The sequence below is a fragment of the Erithacus rubecula genome (assembly GCF_903797595.1).
Source record: "Erithacus rubecula genome assembly, contig: SUPER_Z_unloc_4, whole genome shotgun sequence".
Classification (NCBI taxonomy): Eukaryota; Metazoa; Chordata; class Aves; order Passeriformes; family Muscicapidae; genus Erithacus; species Erithacus rubecula.
In genome coordinates this window covers 3,666,240-3,690,971 of record NW_027635670.1, presented here as the reverse complement: position 1 = coordinate 3,690,971, position 24,732 = coordinate 3,666,240, and the positions used below count along the sequence as shown (strand labels likewise).

Sequence of the window (24,732 nt, the reverse complement as noted above, 5' to 3'; positions counted from 1 at the left end):
TTATTCTGCTTTACAGTGAGTAAGCAAGAGCAATAAAAGACTCAACCTCTAAGCAAATGAAAACAAGTATCACACACTCTTCATTGCCTGAAGTCATATTGCATCATAAATTATTGAGCAATTTCACCTTAATTTCTCATGTTCCCAACTACACATAAATTTCTTCCCAGCTCTCATAACAAAGTTTTATTCTTCTGAGAACTGGAAAGGAACAGAAATTTCTCCTGCCTTCAGCACTAATGTCAGAAACATAAAGAAAAGCAGCAGAGGGGAAAACTCCTGAGAACTGTTCTAGAGTGCCATTAACTACCAGCCAGCAGATCTCAACAGCATTACCTTTTCCCTACAGAAAGTTGAAATTAAACCTTAACTCTAAAAACAAATTAATACTTTATAATGCCTGAAAAAGGCAATTGTTTTACAGTAATATTTATGCAGGGGAGAGCAAAGTATGCTTTAGGTAGTGAAGTAAAGTGGAAAAGGCCAGGGTAGGTTATCATTAAGGGTTCTGTTAAAACGTGAAGGTAGTTTCAGTGCCAATACACTGATTTCTTAGGTCTTGATACCTGCTTTATCTCTTTTAAAAGGATTTTCAGCATCCTCTTGAATTCAAACAGCTTGCTTTTATACAAAAATACCACTAATTAAGGCCAGTTGTCAGGGGTTACAGTTCAACAGTGTTGACAGAGCAGATGAGCTGTCCAAAATTTCACATCTCAGTGCAGAGTCAATTGCACAACACCTCCTCATTGCTTCACACTATCCACAGAGAACTACATAAAAGGAAAGGACACTGCTGGTTAAACAGACTAGTGTTACAATACTAGTGCCTCCATAAAGAAGTCTCTGTAATAACAAAAGCCAAATTCAATTGACAAATTTCACTTCACTTGAACTTCTGAAAGTCCTAGTTTACTGCAGAAAGTAGAGATCAGGAGGTAACAGTTGCAGTTAGAACTACAAATAAATGAAAAAGTATAGGTAAAAAAAAGAACTTCTGAATTCCTTAAAGTCTGAAAAATACTAGATTGATTGCACACATGAGAAGAAATTTCACAGAATGAGAGAATCATTAAGGTTGGAAAAGATCTCTGAGATCACTGGGTCCAAGTTTTAACTGTTCAATACTTTGACAATTAGACCATGGCATGAGTGCCACACTCTTGAGCTTGAACTTCTTGAACACCTCAGGGATAGTGACCCCAGCACCTCCCTGGGCAGCCCATCCTTTCCATGAAGAAATTCTTCCTGATGTCCAACATGAGCATCCCATGGCTGAGGTCCATTTTTGCTGCTCCTGTGATTCCTGACCTGGGAGAAGAGACTAACCCTCACCCTAACCCTTGGCTACACCCTCTTTGCAGGCAGTTGTGGAGAGTAATGAGGTTCCCACTGAGCCTCCTTTTCCCCAGGGTAAACACCCCCAGCTCCCCAGCTCCTCATTAGACTGGTGCTCCAGAGCCTTCCCCTCTCCACTGCCCTTCTCTGAACACACTCCAGCATCACAATGTCTGTCCTGAACTGAGGGGCCCAGAACTGGGCCCAGCACTCGAGCTGTGGCTGCTGCTGCCTTCTCTCATCTGCTTCCTTCCCACAAGGGAAGAGGCTGAACAACATCAGCAGAAGATGCTGGAGCTGCAATCATTGACTAAGGCAGCAATGGGCTGCAGGGCCCAGATTGTTTCCAGCTCTGTCAGCTGCTGCACTTATCACAACAGCACAAAGCTGTGTAAAAGTGACAAGACAAAAAATTAAAACACAAGACAGAGCAAATATATCAAATAAATTAAATAGGAGAAAGAGGCCTACCAGGTAGCCCAAAACAACCAGAAACTGTTTTTAAAGGCCTGGGAGGCCCATACAAAGACAGGCCTAAAAAAATGATAGATCATGAATTAATTAACATCAAGTCACAGCTTAAAACAAAACAAAAAACTCAGCCAAAATAATATTCTTCCTCATATGCCAGTTGTTTCAGTCGTAACTTGTCAAGAATTTTGATCACACACTGAAATAGTATACAATATTTAGCTACATGAATCAAATTGTGAATTAATTTTAATGTAGTATTTTCCTTTTTGTGTTCTTGAAGCTATGAACATCATGGGATTGACCCTCCAATATGGCAATTTTACTTAGAAAAGGTAGAAGGAAAGTTCAGAATTGATCTCGTCTAGCAGCACAACATTTATAAAAATTCATTTAAAATTCTTGTACACAGAAGATCAACTAACAACCACCACCACACCAAATTTAAATGTATGGTAAAGAAGTGCAATTCTACTGACTGAGTTGAGAAACATTAAAATCTGATGCAGCTTTGAAAACCAGCCTGAATAGTGACACAGAAATAAATTCAAGCAAAGGTAACATTGTACTGTCATCTTCAGTTTTTAAAGTAAAAAACTGATTTGCCAAAGGATAAAATTTTTAATTGTGTACAGAATCTTGTATTACATCAACAACTGAAAAAGTTAAGCATTCAAGTAAGCAAATTGCATTGTCAATGCTACATATTCTGAACTGACTGTCAATGCCCATCTGCATTAAAAACGTCCTGTTGATGACCACACAGAGATCTTGCAAAGATCACAAAGTCAGAAATCTTTTGGACTATTGAGAAGATCCAGACTGCAAGAAAGCTGCCTTCCCTTGAATGTAAATTCAAAAACTACCATCTTCTTCTGCACTTATCATGGAAAATGAAAATATCAGCATCTGGTAGATAAGACAGGACAAGATCATGGGCCAGAATATTGAATAATAATGTAACATATGCAAACATGCAAAAAGAATTAAGTTGGTGACTGCCTATAAATCTCAAGTATTTGCCTCTGGATCATTTGCTTTGTGTTTGTCTGGGTATTTGCTTTTTAATGGCTGGAAAGTACTTTAAAATATTCCCCAAGTAAAAATTTAATCATGCATATACAAATACATATATGTACCTTTCCATTAAAAATGTGCCATTGGAGTTAAATAGACACCAACAATAGTATGCTCTTGGTCCATATGAGGACAAACACTGAAGGTTGACACTACAGTTGTCATCACTCATAAATTCTGCTAGTGAGTTTTCATAACTATTTTCATATTAACAATATGAAAGTTTAACACTTAGATGATTTGTAGCAGTTTAACTATTTTAGTACTAACCAAGTTTTCTTCATCTAAGAAGTACTTGAAATCTAAAAGCACACAAAAATATTCTGAAAACATAAACAAATACAGAAAAGGGATGATACAGAAATTTTTTTCCAAAAAAGTGATGCAAAAAGGAAGTACTAGCATACCAATGCTCCCAAAAGCAAAAGTAAACAACATTTTCTACAGACACCTAGCTGGTTCATCAAGATATTTACATTAAGTCTTACATATTTACTACATCACAAGGACCAGTAAATCCTAACTTTAAGTAACTGACCACACTGTAAAAATATTCACAGTAACTTTTCCAAGATTCTGGAAATGTTTCACTTCAGCTCTTAATAGCTCCTCCAGCCTCCATCCCATAGGGAGCATAAAGTTTTTTTCCATATTCATGCAGTAGTGGAGAAAATTTTTACTGCAACAGAAGCAGAGGGAACAGGACAAACAAAGTCTCTGTCTATTTAATCCCTTCTAGGTAGAGACATAAGAACAAGAAGAAAGCAGTAACTTCCTTCTATTGCTTCAGTAGGAGAAGCAGGAGAGGACAAATGGCTGACTATTGATTTATTTAAGCAGGAGCACTCTTGATCTGAACACAATAGCAAAAACATTCATCTGTTTTCCCTCTAATAAAATATGTTCTCATGAGACAGGTAAGGGCACTGCTCACACCTAAGTGTGAACAAGCAAGTGTGCTTGTTCTGCAATCAGCAATTTGCAGTTTCAGAGCTTCCTAAACACCTGTCAGCAGATTTCTCCTCCATTGAGTTCCTCCTCTATTCTCTGGACATACATCACATTGAATTAAGGTAATCAATCAAGCAGTTCCAAAGTTAAAGTCAATGATCAATCAACCTAAAACAGTTTTCTAGTTGTTATTATAAACATATATATCACTTATATCAAATTTAGTTCCACATGAAACAATAGACAAGACTGATGTGGAGTACAGAGTGCTTGCCCAACAAACACAAGTTTCCACTTTAAGCATTCAGGAGCTTAACCAATGCACTTTTAATTATTATCTAAATATGAAAGCAAGGACACAAGTAAAGCTTTGTAAATCTTCTCTCCAAGTTCTAACCATGTCCATAATTTAAATTACTTTCACACAAAAATTGAAAAATTCAGACAGTAGAAATGACTAAGAGCAGTGATGAATTTTTAGACAGAACATCTGAGTTGGATTATTCAGTATTTCCCTTGTCTCATTTTGATGTATAGGCAATCAGTGTGCATAATCTACACAGGTATATACAGAATATTGATTAACTTCTATCCAAATGGAAATGCTCTAAAACAAGGTAAATAGAATACAACTATCCTGATCAATCTGTGTGTAATATTTTTCCTGAAGCTTAGCAGCAATCCTGCTACTCAGCATCTCTGCTAGTTAACATCAGGAAAAGATTAAGTGAAATTATAAACTTCTAAATTGCTCAACAATAGTTTAAAGAAAGTCTCAGTGTACAGACAAAAACATAATGTAGATCTGATTTACTGTAAGTCTCCCCTCTCAGCCTGTCAAAGGGCAGCCCCTTCACCTGCATTGTCCCAAAACTCTTTTGACTACATCCAACTACTGAGATCAATCAAAAAGAAGAAGTCTAAGCAACAGACTTGACCCAAAGACTAATTTCTGCACAAAAAGGCCTGGAAATTACAACCTCACAAAGCTTTTTCCCTTTGGAAAAGAGCAGCAGACATATCAACTAAAAAAAAAAATTTCCAAAGATAAAAAAATCTATCCAATTAATAAAATTAGATTTGGGATTGTTTATAAAGATATGTATTTTTGAAAAGAGAGCAAAGGAGAATTAAAGAAGAAAAGATTTTAGAGGAAGTAGTTTTGCACCCATCAGACCACTTCACATAATTACATTATTCATTTAATCAGGGAAAAGTTCTGCTGTGATACTTTGCTATTACAGGCTTTAGTTTCTCATCATCAACCCGTTTCATGCTTAAACCCAAAATCATGATTATGCTTCCATTAAACCTTGATCTCAGAAACTGTAAATGGAAACAAATTGGGCTACATTTCCACTGAAGTGACAAGAACAATGCAGTAGAAATAATTACTTATTTGTTTTAGATCAGTTAGCATGTACATCATCAGCAGACTAATTACTGTAACACTCCTACTGGGCTAATTTAGCATGCTCTCCTAAATTCAGTGGCAATCTAATCTGGAACATGCAAACAGAAATGCACTGAAGTTCTAAAGGATGATGCAGCCTATGCCTACTTCTAAATAGGCAAGAAATATGTTCCTAGAAAGGACAGGAACTGCAAACTTTATCTGACCTCTGTCATTTATGCACCCAGAATGCATTAAGACCTGCAGTCTCACTGCATATTCATCTACTACATTATTCTTTGTTTCAAGCTATCAAGTTTAATTAGAATGATTACAATTAATCCCATTTCATAGCAAAAATGCATCAGGGTATTATACAAATGCTAAAACTTACTCCACTGCACAGCTGTTTTTCCATCCTTAGTGATGTCCCACTGGAATATGGCGTTTACTTTCTTTACCAATTCATTTCCCATTTCTTTTACACGACGACCAATTTCTTGAAACACAAGGTTACTCTGCAGCCCTTCAGTCTTTTAAAGAAAAAAAAAAAGGTATGAAGAATTTAAAATTGAAACTTCATTAAAAAGTACTGAATATGTATTCATATGAATATGTATTTTACTTTCTAGCACACAATGGTTCAACTATCCATAGCAAAATTATTAAATGCAATTGAGATTTCTTCTAGCACAAAATAATCACCTCTAGCAAACATCAGCACTAAAGGTACATTCAAGCAGAAAATGCTTAATTTCAAATTTTCATTTAAAATTATTTCAAATTGTGCTTTTATACTTTTTGTAATTTACCATTATAAGATAGGTTTGTTACTTAGTACTCCCAGAGTTTCCAAATTACCCTTTTTTCCTTTGGAGGATACCACTGTCACTTTTATCACAGTGAATGTTATGTTAGTTTTCAGAACAACAACAACAAAAAAAGTTTTAACCAGTGCATTACTTTAACTTGACATGAAAGATGTTGAAAACGTACTGCACTATGAATATAGTCAAAACTCCAGTGCAGACAAACTTGAAGAGTGGCATTAGCTACATTTACATTTCCAACTTTTCCAAATGCATTATTTTGCAGGCCTTTCACTGTCTTTCTTTTAACAAATATTTGTACTGGGTAAAAGGCTACACTTTAGAAAGCCACTTCAGTGACATTTTTCACTAACTGGAGCTGGAGCAAAGCAGGTCTCTCTATGCTGTACATACAGCATAACACAAGACTCCTCACTCAGGCTGCTATTTTGTCAGCTCTTTGGTTAAGCCTAACATTTTCCATCATATAAAAGGGCTCCCAATGGCATTTAAATTTGCCAATCTTCACTCAGGCTGGTTTCCCCTGGTGGGTGTCTGACCCTGTCAGCAAATTTCTGCCAAAGCACCTTAATTTCTCAGAGTAACCTTAAAGAAAAACGTGTTCTGCCCAAGTTAAAAAAAAAAAGAAAAAGAAAAAGAAAATCTGAACAGTTCAGAAATGTTCTAATGTTTGAACTTCTTTCAACAATTCAGAATGTTTTAGAAGATTAAATGCAAGCAGCAAAAATAAACAGGTTCCTGGCTAAATCGTAAAATGGCCTGAATTGGAATGAACTCTAAAGATAATCTAGTTCTAACCTCCCTATTGGGGGACAGGGACACTTTTCACTAGACCAAGGTGCTCCAAGCCCCATGCAAGAGCCTGGCCTTCAACACTTCCAGAGATGAGGCAGCTGGTTTGTCTGGGAAATCTGTTTCAGTGCCTCACAAGCCTCATAGTAAAGAATTTTTTAAGATCTAATCTAAACCTATCCCCTTCTAGCTTGAATCCATTCCCACTTAACCTGTCACCAATGCTCTTGTAAAAGCTCCTCTTTGTCTCCTTAAGGTAATAAAAGGCCACAGCCAGGTCACCCTGAAGTTTTCTCTTTTCCAGGCTGAAGAAACCCAATTTTCTTAGTCTTTTCTCAGAGGAGGGGTGCTTCATTCCCTAATTTTTCTGATGTCCTTCCTCTGGACTTGCTCCAACAGGTGTCAATGCCTGTGCTGGGATCCCAGAGCTGCATGCAGTGCTCCAGAGCAGAGCAGAGGTACAGAATCCCCTCCCTGCCCTGTGCCCATGCTGCTTTGGATACAGCCCAAGTATCACCCATCACTCCCAGTTCTGTGATCACAGCCTTATATGAATGTCACTGTCTCAGTATTTCATAAACTTCCAAGTATTAAAGTTTCATTGTTTGCAAACAGGAATCAATAGGGAAAAAAGATAACAGTTTATTAAGGCAACACATTATGCATTGCCTTAAGCAACTTTTAGATGACATTAGGAGCCCAGATCATCCTCACTACTGCATGCACAATTCTGTGTTTTGTGGCAAATATGGTATCCAAGGCTTAAGGCATGCATGCAAGGGATTTTTTAAAATAAACACAGCAAAAAGAGCATATTGTGTGCTAGACCTAACCACATGTACAGCTCTCAGAGTCTTATCTCAAAATGATTCAATGACAAAACTTGTTTTCTGTGAGTACATTATCTCATTTTCACTTACACTAATGCCTTCCTGCCACTCTCCCCATGTTTCTGAAAATTGAGAAAGTTCACACACTTTCACATCCTACACAAGTTTGATCTTCAACATATACAAAATAATAAGAAAATCATTGCTCTACAGATACACATCCAAGTTACATGAAATAATTTCTATTTTGAGCTATGCAAGTTCTCAAAGTATGAGGCCCTCACTGGTACATGCCCTTCTTTATTTTGTAACATACAGCACAATGCTTATCCTGAGAGTTCAATTAGCATCAAGCACATCAAACATCAGTCAACCTGTGTATCTCAAAACAACTGGAATTTTCCTCTCAAACAGATCTAGTAACACTTGTATCTTAAACAATGTGCATGTTAACATCTCTGAACTCATAACTCCTCTGAACACTGCAAATTGGTAAGAAACCTAAGTATTTTTCCTGTGTTTTTCACCAAAATAAAGCCCAAATGTGCTTCTCTGCAAGCTAAGGCTTCCATTGCTTCCACCTACCATTAGAGGCTCTGGAGCAGAAGGCTTTGCCAAGGCTGGTACCATATCCACATAGCCCCCTGCAATGGCAAGTTCCCCAGTCTCCTTGATCTGTATTGGGGGGAAATACATTAAAGAGGTGATTTATTTGCAGAAAGTCACAGAAGATATTTCAAAATCAGAGATAAAAAGATGAAAAATGAAAAGAGAAAATATAAAAGTTAGAGAGTGAATAAAAAAATTTAATAAATGTGCTGTAGTCCTGAGGCACGTTGTTATAATGTTTTCCAAACAGTTATTCAAGCAAAATAATTCTTTTCCTCTAGAGAAACTGCAACAAAAGATATTGCTGATGCTCTCTTCACAAAACAGTTGAAAAACCTTATTTACCTCCAGTGTTACAATTTGTTGTCAATATTTCTACATAAACAGTTCTTAGAAAGACATTGTTCTAAAATGTTTTTCTTTGAGGTAGATATTCAGTTGTCAAAAATCCATTTAGACAATTTTGCTCTCTCCACATGCCTTATACTGCAACTTGCACTAGAAACAGCTTTTTAAACATTGCAAACAAGAAAGATTACAAAAAGAACGATGGAAAATATCTGAATTCCTTCCTGGTTTAATTTTTTTGAAGTAGTTGACTCTGAAAAGAGAATGGGTTTCAGTTTGGCATTGTCTCTTTGAGGGATGTACAAACCATATTGACCTATGGCAGCTAACAGAAGAGAGGTGTATGATAAATGGCCAAGCTGAAGAAATATCAAGTGTCACAGCCTAGTTTATTGCTCTACATAAACTATTATCAAATCATGCCTAACAGCTTGTCACCTGCTGCCCTGCACTTCAGACAATGGTGAAAATGGATTCAAACCACCCTCTCAAAGTTTTATGTCGACTTGGAGTTTGATTTAACCAGAGTTTATTTCAGCACGAAGATGGCTTTAGTTAACACAAATTCATCATGCAATAAGTAACAAAATTCTGCACAACTCATAACTCTTTAAGATGGTTTACTATAATCCTATTAAATATTGTAATTTCTATCCAAAATCAATTATTCCAAAGTTGTGGAAGAAAAAAATATTAGCAAAATTCACCAAAACTCTACATATGAGCAGTTACTAAACCATGCATAGTTACAAGTTTTGTCTTTAACCACAATGGAACAACTCACCCTACTGACAAATTTGGAAGGGCTTGGAAGCATTATTATGAACTAAATTAATTAATATGGAAACCATCAAAAGTAAACATATGAATTCTAGCAATTCTGTCAGGACTGGGTGACATCACCCTTCAAATGCAGCTACAGTAATCTCCAAAGATCACTTGAGGCACCAAACTACCTCACTACTAGAAATTAGGCATTAAGAGTTTGCACACAGTAGTCTCTACAAACTCCTGATTGAATGCAGCAATTCCTGATGAATACAGCAATCCTCTGCTCCTATGATGACTCTCCTTGTTTGATTCTGCCTGCCCAATCCTCACTGCAGCTGCAACTACACCTGCTGCCCTCATCACAAGGTGCCTACATTTTGATGGAGATGAGGCTGCAAAACTTTGGCCAGCAAAGCAATGTAACTCATGCTGCATAAGCCAAAGCAAGTATTGACAAATACCAGTATCAAATAATAGGTTAAGAAAGGGGAAATCATATGATTTTACAGAAGTGATGAACATTCACTTTTTGCTCTTTACCTGGAGTTTTACCCCTAGATGAGAATTACAGGATAGCCACATAAAATGCTAATATCAAGACCAATGAAAATAGAATAATGCAAACCCAGATTTCATAGAAGTGTAAACTCTGTGCTATTGTAGTTATTATGTTAACTGCTATGAAATTTCCATTTTTCGGAAGTTGTTCCGTGTAGCTGCAGCCTAAGTTTAACTCAATCTTATCTAAATCTGCATCACACTTACATGCATAAACTTTCAAGAGCCAATTAAGATAAATAAATGCAAAAAAAGATTGATAGACAAAGCTGTGAGTAACTCCAGAAAACAAGTACACACTATGATGACCTGAGGATGACTGTTTTTTTAATCTTGTCCAGTGGACAAACACAAAAAATGCAACAAAATGTTTAATGGTGTGCTGCTGAATGAGTCATCTTTCTTGCTCTCCCTCATATCCCCAGTTTTTTAACCAATACATCTTTCTTTGATGACCACAATGAAGAGATTGTTCTGACCTTGGTCTGAAAATGGATTCTATTTCCTTCCTTCCACATTTCTGTTTGCAAAGTTTGCCCCGGATAAACGGGGTTTGCAAAGCGAACCTAAGAGCAAAAAAGAAAAAGAAAAGAAAAAAAAGTTGGGTTGTGACAAGATTTGTCTGACATATGTAAATGCAAAGCTTAAACACATTGAATCTACTAAATTGATAAAAAGAGGGAAATGAAGTCAGCTATCAAGGTAGAAAGCCTAAATATTTAAGTAAACATACAAGACAGAGATATTAAAATGCATGCAGCTGTAAGTAACAGCATTTCTGGCAGTTAAGACATTGTGAAAGATGTTCCCCACACTGAAGATTTCTTTTGGTACTAAAACCAGAAAACTCAAGAAAATTTACTGCAAAGAATGAACACACAGACCTTGATTGCCTTGAATCTGTTCACATCATTATTTGCAAACTGCTTCAAAACATTCCTAGCAGCAAATCCAAAGGTGCATAGTCCATGAAGAATAGGCTTCTCAAATCCTATTTGAAGAGGTAACATGTTAGCATTTTAATTTTAATTAACTTCTGTTAATATCTATAATTTATCCAGAGTATTTTTCCCCATTAGTGTTCTTAATCCTTTTGCATTTCAACCTCATTTATCTCAATGAAAAAGTGTCTGCTACTATTCATTACTATCTCTACTCTTGGGCAAAGTAGAGCAAACAAGCGACACTTGCACTTGCACTGCCTCTGTTCTGTGAGACTCAGAAGTAGAATTAGTCCCTGTCTGTAGAGGTGAAAAAATGAAAAATAAGGAGATTATCTGTTTTAGTACACATGCATAAGGACACCAGACATGCAGTTAAGATAGAAGCATGTACTTTAAGAGTAAGAGGTATTACAATCATTAAAAAGTGGCAATACTAAGACTATTTGATACTTCCTGTTTTGAATTCCTATTCATGGTTGGCCAAAGTCTTCTAATACACTGCCTGCATTAGTATTAATTTACCTTTATTTAGAAAAAAAAAAAAAAAACAAAAACAAAAAAACAAAAAACAAAACAAAAAAAAAAAAAAAAAAAAACAAAAACAAAAAAAAACCAAAGAAAATTTGCTGTGTTTTTCTTATATTGACATTTTTGTAAAATTTCTTCACATTACTATGCTTTGAAGCAGGAGCTCAACCTTGGCAGAGGATAAGCTTTATATTAGCAATGCATCTTTTTCCAGTACTGTCAAAAGCTGAAAAAATAAACCTTTGACAACTGGCCTCAGATTTGCTAAAGTGCAACAGTTAAGTAATGCTGCCTGTATATTCTGATTCCTTTAACAGGTTGTTCTGACCTGACAAGGCAGGTAAACAGTAACTGATCACACTTGCAATGGCCCATGGAATCCACACAGATCTGTCCAGCTTTGGCACTGAAACTAGTTGCTGTGCCCAGAACTCATATGCTACTCTTGTCTGCCAAAGACTGTTTCTCTTAAGCTCTAAACAACTTCTCATAGCATCTACACAGTACAAAATGTTCTCACAAGGGACAACAGCTGGGAGAAAAACCAAAAGCAAAATGAAAAACAAAAAAAGAGGAGAAGATAGGAGAAAGTCCAGCCAGCAGAGAAATGAAAGATGTAGAAGGAAAGAAAAGAGACCACCATCAAGACAGAGATAAAAAAGCCATAAGAACTCCATCCTAGTTTTAGCTCAGCTATAATGAATTTTTTCTAGTAGCTTGTAGAGTGCTGAATTTAGTGTGACAGTAATGCTGATAATACACTGATGTTTCAGCTGTTGCTAAGAAGTGTTTAACATATGCCAAACACTCTTCAGTGACCTATGATCTGCCACCAAGCAGCTACACAAGAAACTGTGAGGGAGCATCACTGAACTGCTGACCTGAACTGGTGAAAAGGACCTTCTGTATAGAAGAGCCTCATGCCCAAGATATAAACTGGGGGAAGCTGGCCAGGAGCCACTGATCATGGCTGGGGAGGAGTTGGGCATGGGTCAGCAGGTGATAAGCAAATGTGTTGTGTACTTGTTTCCCTTGGGTTTTACTCCTCAGTTTTTCTCTGTCCTTTTCATTATTACTTGTAGTAGTAGCAGCAGCGTTAGTACTATTAGTATAATATTTTACTTTGTTTACTTTGCTCTCATATCAACCCACAAATTCTACCTTTTCTCCTCTCAAACTCTTCTCTCCATCCACTGGGAGTGGGGGTGTGGAGGAGACAGGAGAGGTAAGGAATGAGCAAGTGGCTGTGTGGTAATTAGCTACAAGCTGAAGTTGGACCATGGAAGATTCAATGCTAGGAAAGATGGGACTGATGAGGACAAAGGAAAGACAAGGCTAGCAGAATTACAGGTGAGAAAGAGAAATTTTGACACATTAGGTTAGAAGACATGACAGAAAGACAGGCTTGAAGGGATATGAGTCTGTTTTCTCACTCTAAGTATTTCAGCCTGATTACTCCGTCATTTCTTTCCCATAAAATATTTGAGTACACACTTTTAGCAGCGCTCTATTTTGTATATAATGGGCACTGTTCTTAAAGCATAAAGTTACCATGTAGTCAGATTACTGCACTATTGTAACAGCATGTTTTCAGTATCTCTCATTCAGAATGTTACAGCGACATCCAGCTCCTTAAAACTCAGTTCAATTCACCATGAAAGAACCAGAAACCATCCACTCTATTCAATACTCAGAAACAGCCCAATTTACCCAAATCTATTTTCCCCGTATTTTCTCTATGAACTAATGCATAGTCAGAGAAAAATCCGGTGAGCTAATCAAGTTACTTTGTATCTAGACTGAAAGAAAACCAAAGTTGCTTTCCCCTTCTATTATCTGCATATACAAGACACAGGAATAAAGGCATAAGGTGTCTTCATGCAGTATATGTCTTCTGAAACATTACCCACGGGAAGTCTTAACAATAATCCTGAAATGACCTGAATGCATTATGCTGAATGCTTGCTTCCCATGCACACTGGTCAGACGCAGTGTGAATAGTTCAGAAGGAAAAAAAACAAACATTTGCACACCCAGAAAAAAATTTATGGAATATCTCTACAGCCATTTCTTCTTTGATAGTACTTGCATTTAGTATAGGTAGGGTACTGTCAGAATTCCAAATCCAGTGCAACAGTTTTATATTGAGACAAAGGGACATCTCATCTACAGTATTAATTTGATTTTCCCTAAGTGCCAGTGCTCTTTGTGTGAGCAGGTAGAAGATTTCTACTTCTCTTCTTTTGTAAGGTTTTTGAACTATTATAATCATTATTATTCCAACCACTGAGTTTTCAATTATAAACATGTATTTTTCATCTCCAGCACCATCATTAACAAACCAACATCATCAACAAACAGAATGCTTTAACAAACTGGGGAAATCTCTTATTGGACTGTACTATTTGACAGTCACTACTTATGAACACAAATTTACATATAATTATACAAAACTCAGTTAACAAACCAATTAGCATGCATTTACAAAAGGAGAGAATTTGTGAAAGTATGTTAAGTGTGATCTGAACAAGGCAGCATAGCTCTGCTCTATTTATCTTGATAAGAACACCATACAGTGATACTTGCATAATAAAGAGAAATTCATCAGAAAACTGCAGACTAATTGTTACAGATTAGTAGTTTCACATAATGTTTATGATGATACCATACATATTCAGAAAAATTTCTTAAGTAAATCAAATTACTATCTGCCTGGAGTAATCAAACTGAACTACTCGCACGGCCTGAAAGCAAGTCCAAAAAATGATTTTACAACACGATTTAAAAAAATATCCTTTTTCATTTATTACATCTCTTCAAGAATTAGTTAGTGCAGCCTCTGATCTGGTGCCTTGGCATGCAGAATTATGTAAACTAACAAGCTAATGTGCTTGCAAGAGATGTAGTTATGCAATTTTATAAGAAAGAAGTGCTAACAAGCTCCCTCTCTCCTGCCCTCCTGGATTTATTGGGACTGAGAAGACTACACTGAAGAACAAGAAGTTTCACTGAGACCCACACAATCGTGAAATTATTTAGATGGAAAGAACTGTGTATCAGGGAATTTATGGGATTCCTTCAGAAGCTTTGATAGGCAATTATTTTTGCTCATGAAACACATATTGTAAAAACAGGATAGTGGCAACAAACAAGATCTAAAGGAAAATAGGTTAGAAACTATGTTTCCATTGTAAATAAAGCCCAAACACAATTCCCCATTTCTAGCTACAAGAAGTAATGCTTCAAACTGAAATGTCATGCAGAATTTGAATATATTTAATTGGTGACTCTAAGAACAGCTATAAAACAAGCACTGCTTTTTCCAGGTTGTTAAAGATGTACAGAGTGAAAAAGGAGATTAAAAATACATTTACATTATTCTTCATCCAGTATTAACACAATGGCATCCCCATCAGCTCACCTCCAAGAGCAGCAAAACTTGGATCCATATGTAAAGGATTCCAATCCCCACTCAGCCGATACAAGGCAGCCTGTAGAAACAGAGAAGGAATCACAGCAAGCAGGAGTCACCCAGAAATTCATGGCAGGCTAAGAAACATCACAATCTATTTTACTAGTCCCTACATAATACAGGCTACAATAAGGCAGGGAAAATGCAAACTAATTATTATTTTTTTCTTTGACAAATTTATCCACAGTGTAAAACAGAAGTGTATCTACATGACTTTTGTAATAACATGCACACACAGTACCATGTTTTTCCAACAACACATTCATCTTACAGGTATCAGAAATAGCCTTAACTTTTTTTCCTTTAAAATTAGGATACAGTTTTCATAGCAGATTTGTAGGTAGCTGATCCCAGTATCAAAAACAATCAAAACCCCAAACTAACACTCCAAGATTACTAGAAGACTTTTGCTTCATGTTAAATGCTCTCTTTTGTTACTAAAAAAGGTAGAGAAATGCAGATTTAGTGTGTTTTATATACTGTGAATGTGAACAAACCTGAGAAACTATGACTAATATGGCTACTGTACTTCAGGTTTCTTTCCTTTAGCTTTAGCATTTTCACTATCAAATCTTGTATTTGTTGTACAAGCAGAGCAGCCAGCAGTCCAAATTATGAGAAATATCAAAAGCCAACCTGGGCATATTTCTGAAATAAAACCTTTTTCTCTGGTCAAGAGATTACAGTGAAATCCAGTGACAAATGATAGTGGAGTACTCTCTAGTAAAAATTACCCAGAAGTACAATGAAAATCAGTATATCACATTAACTAATGAAGATTCCAAGAATTGAGCAGCTTAATTATGATGACATATACAAATTGAACATGGATTTAATTGAAAAAAGCTTTTAAACCAAAAACAAATGGTATTTTAGTCAAGCATACAATCGGCCTTTGGAACCCATTGTCAGTAAAATTTTTTTTCCCAGCATTTAGAACCCAGAGTAATAGAAAATAGTATGCATTTATTTCCATGAGAGTAAATTGTACTAAATTCCATTTGGAGGAAAGAAGATAGCAGATTTCTCTAAGGAAAGGCAGAATAAAAAGACTCCTGAAAGGAAGAATTTTCCAATATATGTCTAACACTGGTTTTCCATCAAGTCTGAAGCAGACAGTGTAACTAGAGAGGTTCTGAACTCTTGTTATCATTTTAAACCATAATCCATTCTTTTCTGTTTAAATTAGTGAATATTTGGGTAACTTCTCTTATCTCTCACAGCAATCTTCTTGCTATGAGCAATGCAGTGTTTTGAGCCTCAGTTAAGATGGAATGAAAAGACCTTGTCATTGCTTCCTGAGAGAGCTGAAATCAGACATCAAAAACTGCAAGAAGAAAATCCTAAACTGCACCACAGCATAACTGTGGAAATCATAGAAAGGGAAACAGTAAGCTAATACTTCTCAATGGCTGTTTACATCTTCATTTACTGGCTTTGAAACACTTTTCCTTTCAGGAAAAAAAATACAAGAGTGGATCTGAAATTTGTAACTTTAGTTTTACTTCTGCCAAAAAGGTGTATTTATTATAACTATTTTATCTTCTAATTAATCCTATAATTTCTCAGGAAATTAGTGAAGACTTGAAATTTAATACTAGTGTAAGACTGAAATTCAGCTGGGTCTGTGCTTCAGATTCTGAAAAGGACCAAAGAGAGGGCAAATAATTTGCTGAATATGTAAAGTTCTAACACTATGAAAGAGATATTTAGTGAGGGACAGACCCAAACTTTTCTTTCAAAGAACTAAACATAAATCTGACAATCTAAAGATAATTCTTCAACAAAACTTTATGAAGTAGGTTATCCCTCTTCATTACTCAAGTTTTCTTTCAGAAGAATCTAAAATCTAACAGTAAATTGCTACTCAAGAACTAGAAAAAACTGCCAGATATTAAATTATTAAATAATTAAGTAACTTCATAGCTAAATTAAAATTCTAGGGTCTTACTGTCATTCTTCAACTAACCTGAATTTTTACAAAAGCTGTCAGGAAGCTGTTTTCACAAAGGAGCTGTTGCAATAAATTTTAATTCTAGTTTAATAACATTTAGTTGCAGTAGTAAAATTCAATTCATGGATAATAGAAAAAAAGACAAATTTCTGTGTTAAGCCCAAAACTCAAATCTAGCTCTGCAGCTGTTGTTTACTAAAACTGTAATAAGAACTAACCTTTTATTTAGAGTGATCATAAGCACTACTTGGGAGATAATACTTATACCAAATGCTTTCCAAAATTACTGTAGTAAATAATACTGTAGCAAAAAATGTTGTGCTTTGCTAACAAAATAAATGCAGCAGTTAGAAAACAACAGGTCCAGAGAATTAAATGTGGTATTTTGCTAAAAGTCTGACATATGAATTTGGGAAATGATACTTGTCTTTCCTATTTTCAATAACTGCAGTGATACTGGTCACAGCTGGAAGAAACACAGGCAGAAGTGACTAAAACAGTTACAGTAGTTTTTTTCAGATTCACTGCAGCCAAATCAGGTCTGCAAACAAATTTCGTTTACCAAAATCTTTGGTAAATCTTCATTATATAAACTACAGTCAATATGAAAATGGAACTGCCCACAGAAAATCCACTGTCAAAAAACTGCAGTTCCAGCCAGTCTCTAACTATGAGATATTTTCCTCTCACTATTCCTTCTCAGAATGTAACTTCTTGCAACAAATAACACAAGAAAACAGACTTCCTACACTGTGTCAGTTCATGACTACAGCTTTTTCCTCACATGTGGAAGGAGCTCATGAAGAAGACAGAAACAATCACACCATTCATACCTGCACCACTGAAAACTGTATCATCAAACTCTGCCCACAAAGAAGATTAAGACTACAAAACCCACAACCTTTACTTGGAATTTTTGTCATTTTAGATATCTGCAACACTTAAAACACTATCATAGTTTTCCAAATTAAAGCAACTTAAAAGTGACAGGATATAAACCAGCTCCTTCAACTGACCACTATCAGCTCAGCTTCATCAGCTCTGAAGAAGAATTTAAAACTTCTTGAAAGCAAAAAACAGCGTAACTGCCTGACCCTGGAAGCCTCAGAGCAGAAGTACCATGTCCTTGACATCTCCAAACTGCTTAGAAAAGCAGCTGTGGCAGAAACCTACATGTGATAGCTCACATGACACTGCATTGCAGAGTCTTAAAGGATTCATGGCATGTACACAGCTGGTTCAAAAGCATTACAGGTTAGACACCATGTTTTTCAAAACCTGTCTAAATGTTCTTTTTTTTTTTTTTTTGTCATGTCTATTTCTCCCTATTGATATAAGTAAAAAGCACATAGAGTCAGGTGTGGGAGAATGTTTTAGAGAAATATATGATACTGTTGCAAGCAAAGAGAATTTTCCTACTGGCATATATTTTGTAAAATTACTAGATGTTCTACTGAGATGAGCTGCCACTAACAAAAACTTGGAAGTCATGCAAACTCCACATACTACAGCTCTAGTTTTGCCATATCACAAAGGAAACAGGTAGCTTTCAGAAAAAGGTGAAAGAAAACAAAGAACAGTAAAACTAAAATGACTTGGTGATAATTTTCATTCTGTGCACTACTGTTAAGCTGTTTAATCATCACTACACTTGTATTCTGAATATTATTTCTGATATTTGAAGATAGAGTTTTTTGGAAGGAAACTTGTAGAATATCAGAACACTTTGGTTTTCCATGAGTAAACAAACAAACCACAGAAAGTCCACAACAAATTAAAGACAACTTATTTGTTTCCATCTGCAAAAGTGACTTGTATAAGTTAAGATATTATCCACTTTAAATAAGCACTGCAGCTTACCTTGTGTGTCATCAGAAAATGAGCTCCCAAAAAAACAACACATTTAGGAAGAGTGTGAAAGCTGTATGCAGACTAAATTCTCCAGAGATACAGGTCATTCCCCGTGTGCTATTTTTCATTGCACTAGTAACCAATCAACAAAATCAGTTTGATGGATTAATGTAAGCCCTCAGCTTGAAAACTGTCAGGACAAAAGCTCTGTAACTGCATTAAACATTCCCTATAGGGTTGAAATTGAATGATTCATTCCTTCCTAATGGCTAATAGTCAAACACCCTCTAGACATCTTGATCTTCTGTCAGAAGGTCTATTTTATTCAAAAGATTTATGGCAGTGTGTCTAGTAAAGTGAAGTTCAGGTTACAGAGAGAGAACAAGCTAGAAAAATACCACCACACATGCACATCTCTACAGGGCAAGATGGAAAAATTGTTATCTAGTTTTTCACAGAAGAATTCATTAATACAGAAATTAATACAGAAATGTCCTTCTTCAGTAAGATGCAATTTTAAGCTTTAAAGGCTTTTAGAAGATCAGGTACTTCTAAATTTTTCTCAGCAACTTTTAAGTAGCTTAAGTAGCTTACATCATGGTACTGCAATTCATTCTTAAGCACTGGCTGGAATTTAAAGAACTTCTCAGAAATGGGTACAAATCTGAAAGGGATAAGCATATATTGTAACTCCTGCTAGCAGTCTTTGATGCCACCAGGCAAAAGGATTACTTTGTTATGTCAACAGTCACATAGCACAAAACGTTTTCCAGGAACTGTAGGTGACTGTACCCTCTCTTCTGCTGAACACACAGTGATGGGCAGAAACAATTATTTAGCCCTCCATTCTAGTATCCTCCTCACTAAATAGTGCTTCATCTGTTCTACAACAACATTCAATACAAACATTCATCTTCTTGTTCTACAAAATACTTGTAATAAGCAACTATAAAATTTCATCAGCCTTAAGAAAAGAATGCTTTATACAGTACACTGAACACACTGTCATAAGCTAGAAGAAATTTTAGCTTTATACATATACACACATATATACACACACATACATAAACATAAATAAACAAGTATAAATACCTGAGGTATATCAGAAAACTTCAATTATTAGATAACATCATTTAATATTCCTTTCTCCAAACAAAACACCTAAAGAATACAAGGCTTTACCTGATCAGCTGATGTAACATCAGAAATTACAGCATCAGGGGGTCTCTTGGGTGGAACTGCTGTTGGCTAAAGCAAAAGTAATAATATTATTAATATTTCAAAGCAAAGATCTTTTATATGTCAGTTATGTGCTAAAAAACACAATATTTACCATTTGGTAAGCTTCCTCCTATCCTTCCTACATTTATGGACAAATAAAGATATTTAGTCTAGAAAAGGTCTCCTATCAAGGTTAGCTTTCTAAAGACAGTGATTCTGAGGCATCAGATCCTGCCTACAATTACATGATTTGCCTAATGAGTTGAATAACATTTCTTCCAAATTATCCAAAAAAAGCCAAGCAAGAATTATTCACACAGAAAAAATAATTGTCTCACAGAATATTAAAATGTTTTGGAACACAGAAACAAAAATAATACTTTTAAAGGGACAATGGAGAACAAAATTATTTACTACATCACCTGTGGATTATGTTTCATTACTTTTCACCTTTACATAGTTCCAGCACCTTTTTGTTTTACAAATTTTACTTTTACCTTTTTTTTGCAATTACATGCTGCATACTAAGCCCTATATTACTGCAAAAAAACTGCTCTACAGCTTCACAGTTCAGTTTTGAAGACGTAAATCTTACCAAAAGGTTGACAGAGAACATCCAAGATCATGACAAACATAAAGTAAATCATAACCAACTCAAGCTATTAAAGCAGCAGAAATATTTTTTTCCTCTACTCCTTGTGTTTTCAAAACACAAAAAAGCCCAGAAAGAAAGTGGCATAAGCTCTAAAATGAAAGGAAGCAAATTGATTCTCACCTGTAGCAATTTTATTTATCTTAATTTATGCAAGATCATTACCAAAGAAAAGGAAAATAATAAGAAACCAAGAGCTGTGTAGTTTCATGTCTAACAAAAGCAAAGGCTCTTCCCTGTTTACTAACACAGAGCAAGAACACTTCTGGGTGGAAGACTTGACAGCAGCACTGCTCTTGTCACTTCAGAGAACCACAGTGTGCCTACACAATCAGCTGGATAACAAGAACCTTACCTAAACATCCTTCCAAAACAAGCACAACTTGCCAATCCATTTCCAGCTGGTTTAAAGATCTACTGAGCCATTAAAACTAGCCAACATGTGAATAATCAATGAAACACCCCTACCCACAGTCTAGACACCCACAGCTAAAGAAGAGACACATGACATGAGTCATGTTGCTTACACAATATGTTGCTCACCAGAGACCTCAACTTGGAAATCTGTTCCTCGACTTCCAATACCATTTTCAAATACAACAAAAGTGTTAAGTGACAAAAAGACACACTACAACATATGTGTGTTCAGCTTGGGATTTCTTTTTGCATAGGGATAGTTGAAACTCTTTAATTGGGAAGGTCTGCAAGGAAAAAGCAGGAAAATTCACCATAGGAAACTGGCCTCTTGCATGCCAATGCCTCTGTTGAAATTGCTGTTATTATTGTGTTGTCTTAATGAGACTACATTTGGGGAGTTTTTTTTATGGGAAGGAGCTGTCTGAAACAGGTATTCTTCACATTTTAAAGTGTAAAACCATGTATATAACATTCTCACACTTCACTAACTAGAGTTTAGAAATTGCAGTTGCCTAAACTAGCCAAAGCACTAAACTGGCCTCACTGATGTCACAACTGTAGGTTAGCCTTGAACCACAGTATTTTTCATGTGCACTCCTTATAAAATCTGATTACAGAAGAATTAAGGTTTCCTTCAAAGACCTCAATAAACTGTCTGGAACAATTTCCTGTGAATTTTTTATACTACTCAGAGGGTCTCTGAAGCAGCAGGCATTGCAGCACCTGATTTGTAAAGTTTATATATGGTAAAACTTCCATATAATTGATAGAAATTCAAGTAAAAAAAAACTTGCAAGTTTACATGCAAAAATCCCAAAGAACATCACCTACAGTATTTCAGATACTCAAAACCCAGGTATTTCATTATAAATATTCAAAAACATGGAGCTTAACAGAGCCTCTGTTCAACTGTTTATTACTGCTGTAGTGCCTCAGGGCTCCAGTTCACAGTAACGTGCAGTCACAGCTGACACTGCCTCAAACACAGCCAGGAAAGGGGACAGTGTCAGGTACTCAAGTAGCTACTTCAAGCATTTCCACATACACACTCTGTGTTCATGTGACAATGTTTGCTACTTGCTCTGAAAACAGAAAAGTTCAGCTCCAAACTATAACATTACTTCTCTTTTCCTCTTTATGCTTAGCAAGTCTCTTCCACGCAAACACAGATTTAGAAAGAGCTACAGCTAGAAATCTTCTCAAGAAATTGCAAGCTCCACCCCAATACTGCTTTCCATTAGGATATTCTACCATTTCAAATATTTCAGTGTAGGAATATCTCATCTGTGTAATGCTTATCAACCCACTTTTCTCCTTAACTCTCAAAACAAAACCATTGGTTTCCCAAGACCTGAACAGTACCTTTGCACTCAGGCTCAGCAGTGAACAGAAGCATTTAAAGTCCACCTGAGTTTGCACAGCCACACTGCTTAAATGCTAGTTTATACTTCCTAGCTCATATGGAAAATGTTTTTCTTGCAGTGTTGACAGAAGTCATTATGTGTTTGGTGTTTTTTTAAATATGAGTATGTGGGCATTTACCTTGGCCTTTTCTGATGTTCGTTTTCCACCAAATCTTCCAGCTCCAATAAAAAACAAAGAGAACTGATTGTAACACACTAAGTCCTTTCCACAATAGGTGTTCACTGAAAGACAGAGAAGAGGAAGGTCATATATTGTCTTCAATCTCCTTTTTCATACAACCATCATGTGCTGTTACAAGAGACAAGTTCAGCTGGAAACTTGACAAAGCTCATGTTAACAACTCAGGGGACAGTGGTCACACTGTCACACTGTCCTGTTGCAAGTCATTTCCCTAGTACAGAAGACTAATGAGCTCTTGCAAATAATAGAATGAATTTTATCTATATTAAAGCATTAAATTTAAAAAATGAGCTATGAAAATGGTGACGACATTCAAGACACTCAAAATATCTGACAACACAGAACTGAAATTAGATTTATTTTCAGCATCTAAGATTGTATTACCAACTTATTTAAATAGAGAACTGTACAATAAAAGACAATCTATTAAAAGCTATTGAGAATACCCAGTGCATAAAGTAGATTATGAACTCACAAAAAGTGGCATTAGCACCTTATGTGAGAAGAGTTCAGAGTTTAAGGTCACCTGTTTTTTCTACTGAACAAGCTAGATTTCTTACATTGAACTGAGATTCAGCTTCCTATTTTGGTTCATACCTATTTCACTCCTTTACACCTTAGCCTGGGATTCACAGCACTGTTTTGTTAATAATGTTCATTTACAGTTCTAGAAGATATTTACAAACCACTGATACTCTGCTCACAAAAAGAACTTGTGCATGTTACAGGAATACACAGGCTTCATATTAGCCTAGTATGAAAGCAAAACACAGCTATGATGAATGGTCAATAAATACATTTTACAATTTTATCTGACCACTGAAGGAATAAAAGGCTAACATTGTTTAGAGATTCACAGCTATAAACCTAGTCTTACTATCCAGTTTCCTAAAGGACCTTGGCATAACCACATCTAATGAGAGTAAGATTTTGAAAACTACAGGTTATTAATTACTGTAGACTTTCTCATTCTCTAACTTGGATACAACAGGAAGAAAATGGGCTTTGTTTGGAATAAAATACAGTAGACATAAAAAAGGAATGCAGGACATGCTGTTAAAGATCAGTGCTTTGCAGATGAGTCTACACAATATAGTTATACAATTAACCTCTGCACAAACCACCCACAAGACCCATGCAAACATGCAGATGCAGACACCTTGCTGTGGGGTGGCTGAATATAAACTCACTGCCTTCAAGCAGGAAAACGTATTATTACTTTTAACAACTTTGATCAGTTTGCACACTGCATTATTCTAACTATACAGGAATAAAGTGCTCTTATTTCAGTATGCTAACTACCAAGAACAATTACACTTTGATCAGTTTCCATGGTGCATTGTTCTACCTACACAGAAAGAAAGTGTTTCCATTTCAATAGGTTAACTGACCAAGAGCAATTACACAGCCACATCTCACTGAGATTTAATAAGCTAAAAGTCTTCTCCATGGAAGGGCTGGCACTTATTGGTACAGCTAGTTAAAAAATGAAGCCTAATAAATATAATTGCACCTCCATCAAAAGCCACAAACTATTTTACCATCTATTAGCAAGACTGCTCCCGATCCTTTGTCCAGAATATCAGCAACAGTTGCAACTGAAGTTAATTCTCCTGTAAGAAAAGAAGAACGTGCACATTGTAAGGTTTTGCTTCAGGAATGAAGCTCACAGATAGCTCTTTACACTTCTTTACTATCTTACTTACTAACTTCCTTACCTACTACTATCATTATAGTATGCTGCTGTACTTATTGCCATTATTATTATTATCATTAGGATACAATGCAGCAGCAGCATTGCAATAGTCATATTAATTACAATCATCCTGACTATAACAGTGTCTTGGAATCTTTGCAAATCCTGGTTTGAAGATCTGAGTTGCTTTGCTTGGGGTATTTTTATAATTTCCGGGGATTTTTTTAAATAGAATTTTGCTACAGTTCATGTATTCAAAGCTAAACGCATCACTTTTTAGACTCAAATGCATTGCTATCTTCAAAGAGAGCTCCGATCATTTAGGGATTGTCCCAATATTCCAGGAAGGCTGAGGAAACCACAGTCCTAGAGAAAGAGAAGCTCAGAACCTGGGCACAGGATCCCTGAAGTTTGCTCTACTGCT

The 24,732-nt window shown here is 35.9% G+C and overlaps 1 protein-coding gene across 2 annotated transcripts in view; it reads right to left on the bottom strand.

The window, feature by feature from the left end:
• The window catches only part of HSD17B4 (hydroxysteroid 17-beta dehydrogenase 4), a 57,923-nt gene that overhangs the window by 6,451 nt on the left and 26,740 nt on the right, over positions 1–24,732 (bottom strand). For both annotated transcript variants that reach the window (XM_079331521.1, XM_079331522.1), the window contains exons 15-22: positions 24,154–24,225; positions 22,550–22,653; positions 19,900–19,965; positions 14,862–14,931; positions 10,853–10,959; positions 10,448–10,534; positions 8,268–8,357; positions 5,625–5,763 (exon numbers count right to left, since the gene is read on the bottom strand). In XM_079331521.1, coding sequence (XP_079187647.1) covers positions 5,625–5,763; positions 8,268–8,357; positions 10,448–10,534; positions 10,853–10,959; positions 14,862–14,931; positions 19,900–19,965; positions 22,550–22,653; positions 24,154–24,225 — 735 coding nt within the window. The remainder of the gene's footprint in view (positions 1–5,624; positions 5,764–8,267; positions 8,358–10,447; positions 10,535–10,852; positions 10,960–14,861; positions 14,932–19,899; positions 19,966–22,549; positions 22,654–24,153; positions 24,226–24,732) is intronic.